Genomic DNA, 8,819 nt, shown 5'->3' with positions numbered 1-8,819 from the left:
GATCACTCATTTTCTTGGGATTCTCAGAGAAATGCTGTTCCACTGGGGCAATGTCAAAGGCAAAGGTCAAAACATTAAAATACAATCCTACAAAGGGCTGGTGTATGTAATTTAGGTGATAACAGTATTAACCTGGGTTGGCTGACAGGGTGCCAGACAGTGCTCCAGACACTTTATAGTATTAACTTATGCAATCCTCACTGCATCTCCCTGAGAGAGATACTTTCAATATTCTCCTTGAACAAATGGGGAAACTGAGGCACAGAGAGGGTAAATGACTTGCCCAATTCAGTTGCAAATGGCAAAGCTGGATTTCCACCCAGTCAGGCTGGTTCTGGAGGTAAAACCTTCACAAACCACACACCTGCATAGAATTTAACCCCGAAAAGGTTAAAAAAAGGGGGGGGGGGGGGGGGGAGGGGGGGGGGGGGCGGGGTGGGGGACTGGTTTTCTCAAATAAGCAGATCTTCACGTCCCCCAGGCATTCAGTCGGAGCCAATTCTCACACCCCCAGCCACAGTGCAAAGTGGAAAGAGTGTTCTTTCCACATGGCCGGTCAAAGGGAAAGACACGCACTTCAGAGATAAAATATGAGAGACCAAGTTCACATTCTGTCGGTGAAGAGATCCAGGCCAACCTCCTTCGGTGCTCCTTCAGAAGGGGCACTCATGATTTTTACTTGTTTATTCCGTTTTGTCTTATTTTGCTCAAGCTCTCCTGCTAGGAAATGTTTGGGCCCTAGAATTTATCTGTGTCACTGCCTGGTGGAGAAAACCTGCACATGAAGGATTGTGAGGGAAGCAACTGCCAGAGGACTTCGCCTTCCATAAAAGGCCACCGTGTGGGTCTAGTGTTAAGAACTCTGTTGCTGGCGCTCATCAGGATGGCACGGCTGCGGGACACGTAGCCATCTGAGCCAACTGAGCGGATGGGTTATTTAAGGTTGACCATGAAAGTATTAAATCCAAATTCCTTTTTTAAGAATTAAGTCATGGGGCACCTGGGTGGCTCAGTCAGTTTAACATCTGCCCTCGGCTCAGGTCATGATCCCGGGGTCCTGGGATTGAGTCCTGAGTCAGGCTCCCTGCTCAGTGGGGAGTCTGCTTCTCCCTCTGCCCCTCTCCCTGTTCTTTTTCTCTCTCTCTAATAAAATAAAATAAAATAATTTTTAATTTTTTTTTAAAAAGCTATAGTGAGCTGTATCTTTATAGTTAATCCCCCTCTCTTCCAGTATGCCAGAGCCAGACTACGTGAATCCTTAATCATTACTCCAATGTATTTAGATAAAAAACAAATTTTATACATTTTTCAACAAAATAAAATGGATGAAAGCTTTTTTAAAGAAATGGTGCTAAGGCCCTAGGTGGCACTGTTCACACTTAGGACCACGCCAGTCTGTGTGAATTTCTTAGGGCTGCCATCACAAAGCGCTGCAAACTGGGGGCTTCAAGAACAGAAAAGTATTTTCTCACCAGTCTGGAGGCTAGAAGTCCAAGATCAAGGTGTCAGCAGGGTGGGTTTCTTCTGAGGCTTCTCTCCTTGGCTTCCTGATAGCTGTCTTCTCCCTGTGTCTGCACGTGGTCTTCTCCCTCCTGTTTGTGTCCTAATCTCCTATTTTTCTTTAATGAGAGAAAGAGCAGAGAGAGAGGGACAAGCAGACTCTGTGCTGAGCACGAGCCCAGTGCAGAGTGTTATCTCAGGAGATCATGACCTGAGCCGGACACTCAACCAGCTGAGCCACCCAGGGACCCCTAATCTCCACCTCTTATAAAGACACCAGTCAGATTGCATAAGGGCCCACCCAAATGACCTCAGTTTAATTTAATTACCTCTTTAAAGACTATGTCCAAGCACAGTCGTGTCCTGAGGTACTGGGCTATAGGATCTCCACATATGAATTTGGGGGGACATGATTCAGCCTATAACACAGCCCATGATTATTTTGCCAGAGCTGAGTTAACAGGCTCCAAGCCACACCAACAGAGCATGTTTAATATTGAGAGGAGCTCTCCCTAGATTGAAAGCTGATAGAAAAGCAATGAGGACAGCCTGTTGATTGTTATCTTCAAAAGAAAGAACCAGGGGCGCCTGGGTGGCTCAGTGGGTTAAAAGCCTCTGCCTTCAGCTCAGGTCACGACCCAAGGGTCATGGGATTGAGCCCCACATCAGGCTCTCTGCTCAGCAGGGAGCCTGCTTCCTCCTCTCTTTCTGTTTGCCTCTCTGCCTATTTGTAATCTCTGTCTGTCAAATAAATAAATAAAATCTTTAAAAAAAAAAGAAAGAATGAAAGAACCAGATACAAGAAGAGGTGAGAAGGGGACAACTGGGTCTGAATCCAGCTAGCCTCCCATACTTGACTTCTGAGAATGCCACTCCTCTATCACATAGGGGACAAAGGCAACACAGACTGATGACAGCGTGGCTGCAGGGAGCCCAGGAAGGAGGCTAAGGCAGCAGTCCATAAGAGAGATGGACATAACTGGGTATAGAGTACTGGCAGTGGGAGATGTGGGGCTATGTTGTCCCAGGGTAATGAAGTTTTTATTTATTTATTTATTTGTTTTCAAAAGATGGAGCAGTTCACATTGACGGCTGTGATAAATTCTTTCTGCAAACTCCCCAGCAGACTTCTGTACCTTTCCTAGGAACAGAACCCCATTTCTGTACTAGGACAAAGATTCCATGATATTAGCAGAAGAGGCCCTTTCCCTAATCCCAGGAGCAAGTAAACCCGTTTCCTTTTGCCAGAAATTGGTTTAGGATGGACATGAGGTCCATTTCTGACCAATGATGTATATAGGGAAGTCTTTCTTCCCAGGACAAAAAACATCATTAGGAGAAAGTGTTTGGCTTTCTTTGTCCCTTCTTTCTTTGTGGAGGATGTTTGTGTGAGAACATAATGCCTGAGTTGTGGCAGCCATCTTGCTATCATGAGGAAAAGTCCAGGGAGATAAAAAGGATAAGGATGGAGGTCCTGGAAGAAAAGAAAAGAACATGGTTCATGAAACATTCTTTTTGTGTAAATCAGAGCAAGTTAAGTTTTCGTTTTCTTTTCTGGTTTTAACTTTATTTTCTTGCTTTGGGTATTCATATGGCTCAAAATTCAGAAAATATCAACAAGTAAACAGTGGAATGTCTCTTTTCCACTCTGACCCTCAAACACCACAGTGCCCTTCCTGGAAGCAACCACTGTCACTGTTTCTGATGTTTTTTCCAGAGGTAATTTACAAATATAAACACTCATATTCCCTTCCTCCTTTTTTCCACATTCTCTGTATATCCTTTCCCTTGTCTTTTTCACTTAGCAAAATAGCTTGGCCATAATTCCATGTCAGTATCAAAAATCTCCCTTGTTGTTATATCTGCATCTACATAGTATCCCATTATATGGTCACCCCATTTAACTGGATCCCTTTGAAGCATTTTAATTCATTTCTAATCTTACTATTAAAAACAATTCCAGGGGCATCTGGGTGGCTCAGCTGGTTCAGTGTCTGACTCTTGGCTTCAGCTCAGGTCGTGATCTCAGGGTCATGAGAGAGAGCCTGTACATACATAGCTGGTCTCTGTGCTCAGTTGGGAATCTGCTTGAGATTCTCTCTCTCCCTCTCTTTCTGCCCCTCCCCTGCTTTCACAGATGCATTCTCAATCTCTCTCAGATAGATAAATAAATCTTTTTTTTAAGTTCCACAATAATAACATATTTCGTTTTACACATGTGGGAGTATTGCTATCAAAAAATTGCTGAGCACCTGGGTGGCTCAGTTATTAAGTGTCTGCCCTCGGCTCAGGTCATGACCCCGGGTCCTGGGATCCCTACTCAGCGGGAAGTCTGCTTCTCCCTCTCCCACTCCCCCTACTTTTTTCTCCCTCTTGCTATCTCTCTCTTTGTGCCAAATAAATAAATAAAATCTTTTTTTTTTAATTGCTAGAAATAAAATTGGAGGTCAAGGTATATTTTATTTTGATAGCATTACTAAATCGCCCTCCATAAAGACTGAACATGAGCTATTTTTTAAAGATTTATTTATTTATTTATTTGAGAGAGAATGAGCACAAGCAGGGGGAGCAGCAGAAGCAGACTCCCTGATGATCAGGGAGCCCGATGCTGGGCTCAGGGTTTGATTCCAGGATCTTGGGATCAAGACCTGAACTGAAGGCAGACGCTTAATCAACTAAGCCACCCAGGTGTCCCTGAACATGAGTTATTTTTAAGAGTGTCCATTTCCATATGCAAACACCAACTTTAGTGTGTTAGCAAACATTTTGATCTTTGCCAATCTGAAAGGTGAAAAATGTTATCTGAGTATAATTTTTATTTGCATTTCTTATTATGAGTGAACTTTTCCATTTTATTGCTAGTAAATATTTTCATTATGTTAAGAGTAATTTGGGGTGCCCAGGGTACTGGGATCAAGCCCCACCTCGGGGTCCCTGCTCAGGAGGAAGCCTGCTTCCCCGTCTCCCACTCCCTCTGCTTGTATTCCCTCTCTCACTGTGTCTCTCTCTCTCTGTCAAATAAATAAATACAATCTTTAAAATGGGGTGCCTGGGTGGCTCAGTGGGTTAAAGCTTCTGCCTTCGGTTCGGGTCATGATCTCAGGGTCCTGGGATCGAGCCCCACATCGGGCTCTCTGCTCAGCAGGGAGCCTGCTTCTCCCTCTCTCTCTGCCTGCCTCTCTGCCTCCTTGTGATCTCTCTCTGTCAAATAAATAAAATCTTTAAAAAAAATTTTTAAAAAGAGTCATTTGTAATTTACTTTCCACTGTCTGTTCATCTCTATTTTTCTATAGAACAATTTCCAAATGTTATCTTGCTATCCTTGAAATCACCTATTAAACTGATTTTTTTCTTCACTAACTGGTAACACTTCCATTAACATAAACCAAATTTGTGTAAGAATTTGCATTTACTTCTGGATTTTCAGGTTTCCTCTTTTCATCTGTCTTTTTAATCTGCTAGCACCCACAGTCTTCCAATTAATTTAGCTTTATATTTTAATATCTATTAGAGCTCCTTTTGATCTCCTTTTCCAGAATGTTTTAATGTTTTCTTACTTCCTTTTCTGAATAAATTTCAAGATCAGCGTCTTTAGTCCCCCTTCCCCTAAAAAAGCTCCCACTGGTTTTTGTATTGAGATCGCACCAGATTTATATCTTACTCAGAACTAACATCTTCCTCACACTGGCTCCTTTTCAAGAACATGATGATATATTTTAAAAAATATATTATGTATTTATTTGACAGAGAGAAAGAGAGAGAAGCAGGGGGAGCAGCAGGCAGAGGGAGAGAAAGATAAGCAGGCTCCCCACTGAGCAGGGGGACTGGCTCTGCTCTGCTCCAGGCTCTGTGCTGGGGAGGTGGGGGGGTCCAGGCAGGGCTCCATGCGGGGCAGAAGCCTGGGATCATGATCTGAGCCAATGGCAGATGGTTAATGACTGAGCCATGCAGGCGTCACAGAACATGGTGACTTTCAATGTGTTGATTCCTTTTGTGTGGCTTGTTAGTGTTTTAATGTTTAATTTTTTAAAATACAGATTATGAGTATTTCTTGCTAAGTCCATTCCTAGGTGTTTTATCTTTTTTTTAAAGATTTTATTTATTTATTTGACACACAGAGATCACAGGCAGGCAGAGAGAGAGAGTGGGGGGAACTAGGCTCCCCACTAAGGAGAGAGCCCTATGTGGGGCTCGATCCCAGAACACTGAGATCATGACCTGAACCGAAGGCAGAGGCTTTAACCTACTGAGCCACCCAGGTGCCCCTAGGTGTTTTATCTTTATAAATGCTATAGAAATGGGATCTTTTCTGACTTAATTTTTTTTAACCCAGCTACCTACTGAATTCTCTTAGCATCTATAAGAGCTTTTCAGTAGATGCACTTGGGTCATTTCCTTTAAATCCTGTGAAATTATTCTCTACTATCTAATTTTTATATTTCTAAGATTTTTTAATCTCCTCTAAATACATTGCTTAGTACCTTCAGAACAATGTTAAATGATCAACGGCTTTAATGAACATTACTGTCTTCATCCTGATTTTAAGGGGAATACTTTTAGTATTTCCCCATTTAGCAGGAATTGTAATAGATTTATTTTTATTACACTAAGAAAATATCCATCACTTACTATTTCACTGAGATTTTAATTTTTTAGATTTTATTTATTTATTTATTTATTTGTCAGAAAGAGAGAGAGTGAGAGAGCGCACAAGCAGGCAGAGTGGCAGGCAGAGGCCAGAGAGAGAAGCAGGCTCCCTGCTGAGCAAGGAGCCCAATGCAGGACTCATTCCCAGGACCCGGGATCATGACCTGAGCCGAAGGCAGTGGCTCAGCTGACTAAGCCACCCAGACGTCCCTTTTTTTTTTTTTTTTTTTTTAGATTTTATTTATGAGGTGTTTATTTTTTAAAGATTTTATTAATTTATTTGAGAGAAAGAGAGAGAACACAAACAGGGACAGAGGGCGAGGGAGAAGCAGGCTCCCTGCTGAGCAAGGAGCCCGATGCGGGTCTGGATTCCAAGACCCTGGGATCATAACCCAAGCTGAAGGCAGATGCTTAACCGACTGAGCCACCCAGGTGCCCTTATTTCACTGTGGTTTTAAACTAACAATGGATATTGTATCTTTACAAAAAGCAAACACAAGCCATTTAAGCCTCTAAAGAGTTTGTTATATATCTATCCACCTGATAAATTACATAAATTAGTTTCCTGATGCTAAACTATCTTTACTTTTCTGAAAAAACCCACACTTAATCTTGTTCTGTTTTTCTTTGAATGGACCTCTGGGATCCTGTTTGCTAATATTTTACTTCAGATTCTCATTCATGAACTGGGCCTAAAATATTGGTCATAGTTTTATAATTATATTTATATTTCTGTCAGAACCATTCATCTTAAAGGAATTCTACCTTAGAGTTAATTTAGTTGAGTATCTAGGACTGCCAGTCTCTCACCTCCCCCAACCCAAGGTCAACATATCCCCTAACCGTGCTTCTGCTCAACAGTTATATAGTTCTGTATCTTCTAGGCACCTGTTTGTTTTTATGTGCTTATCATGAAAAGATTTACTTGTTCTAAGTTGTATACCTCTGAAATCCTCAAATTATGGACTCACCCTCAAAACACCTGTTTGAATCCCAAAATTTGTATGGAACCAGAAAAGATCCTGAATAGCCAAGGAAATGTTGAAAAAGAAAAACAAAGCTGGGCATCACATTGCCTGATTTCAAGCTATACTACAAAGCTGTGATCACCAAGACAGCATGGTATTGGCACAAAAACAGATACACAGACCAGTGGAACAGAGTAGAGACCAGATATGGACCCTCAACTCTACAGTCAAATAATCTTTGACTAAGCAGGAAAAAATATCCAGTGGGAAAAAGACAGTCTCTTCAATAAATGGTGCTGGGAAAATTGGACAGCCACATGCAGAAGAATGAAACTCGACCATTCTCTTACATCATACACAAAGATAAACTCAAAATGGATGAAAGACCTCAGTGTGAGACATGAATCCATCAAAATCCTAGAGAAGAACCTAGGTGGTAACCTCTTTGACATCAGCCATAGCCACTTCTTTTAAGACACGTCTCCAAATACAAGGGAAACAAAAGCAAAAATGAACTTTTGGGACTTCATCAAGATAAAAAAGCTTCTGCACAGCAAAGGAAACAGTCAAAAAAACAAAGAGGCAACCCACAGAATGGGAGAAGATATTTGCAAATGACACTACAAAAGGCTGATATCCAAGATCTATAAAGAACTTCTCAAACTCAACACCCTAAAAACATAAAATCAAGTAAAAAAATGGGCAGAAGACATGAACAGACACTTCTCCAAAGAAGACATACAAATGGCTAATAGACACATGAAAAAATGTTCATCATCATTAGCAATCAGGGAAATTCAAATCAAAGCCACATTGAGACACCACCTTATGCCAGTTAGAACGGTAAAAATTGACAAGGCAAGAAAACAAATGTTGGAGAGGATATGGAGAAAGAGGAACCCTCTTACACTGTTGGTGGGAATGCAAGTTGGTGCAGCCACTCTGGAAAACAGTGTGGAGGTTCCTCAAAAAATTAAAAATAGAGCTACCGTATGACCCAGCCATTGTACTACTGGGTATTTACCCCAAAGATACAGATGTAGTGAAAAGAAGGGCCATATGCCCCCCAATGTTCATAGAGCAATGGCCACAATAGCCAAAGTGTGGAAGGAGCTGAGATGCTCTTCAACAGACGAATGGATAAAGAAGATGTGATCCATATCTTGGTACATACAATGGAATATTACTCAGCCATCAGAAAGGATGACTACCCAACTTTTGCATCAACATGGACAGGACTGGAGGAGATTATGCTAAGTGAAATAAGTCAATCAGAGAAAGTCAATTATCATATGGTTTCACTCATATGTGGAACATAAGACATAGCATGGAGGACACTAGGAGAAGGAAGGGAAAAATGAAGGGGGGAGGAATCAGAGACAGAGACAAACCATGAGAGACTATGGGCTCCAGGAAATAAACTGAGGGTTTCCAAGGGTGGGGGGGGGTTGGGTGAGCCCGGTGATGGGTAATTAAGGAGGGCACGTATATCATGGAGCACTGGCTGTTATACGCAAACAATGAATCATGGAACACTACATCAAAAAGCTACATCAAAAACTAATGGTGTACTATATGGTGACTAACATAACATTAAACACACACACACACACACACACACCTGTCTGATAAAACAGCTTGTCCAATCAAATAGGGCAATTCATGCAGAAACCAGTCCAAAGGAGGAAAAATAAGGCAGCCATT

The 8,819-nt window shown here is 41.8% G+C and overlaps 1 protein-coding gene across 2 annotated transcripts in view; it reads right to left on the bottom strand.

Moving 5' to 3' along the window:
• Positions 1-2,602: 2,602 nt before the first annotated feature.
• The window catches only part of VAMP1 (vesicle associated membrane protein 1), a 75,781-nt gene continuing 69,564 nt past the window's right edge, over positions 2,603-8,819 (bottom strand). For both annotated transcript variants that reach the window (XM_059403747.1, XM_059403748.1), the window contains exon 6: positions 2,603-2,974. In XM_059403747.1, coding sequence (XP_059259730.1) covers positions 2,757-2,974 — 218 coding nt within the window. In that variant the 3' untranslated portion in view covers positions 2,603-2,756. The remainder of the gene's footprint in view (positions 2,975-8,819) is intronic.

The sequence above is a fragment of the Mustela nigripes genome, chromosome 6, assembly GCF_022355385.1.
Source record: "Mustela nigripes isolate SB6536 chromosome 6, MUSNIG.SB6536, whole genome shotgun sequence".
Classification (NCBI taxonomy): domain Eukaryota; kingdom Metazoa; phylum Chordata; class Mammalia; order Carnivora; family Mustelidae; genus Mustela; species Mustela nigripes.
Note: the sequence above shows the minus strand (reverse complement) of the source record. Positions and strands in the feature narration are given on the sequence as shown.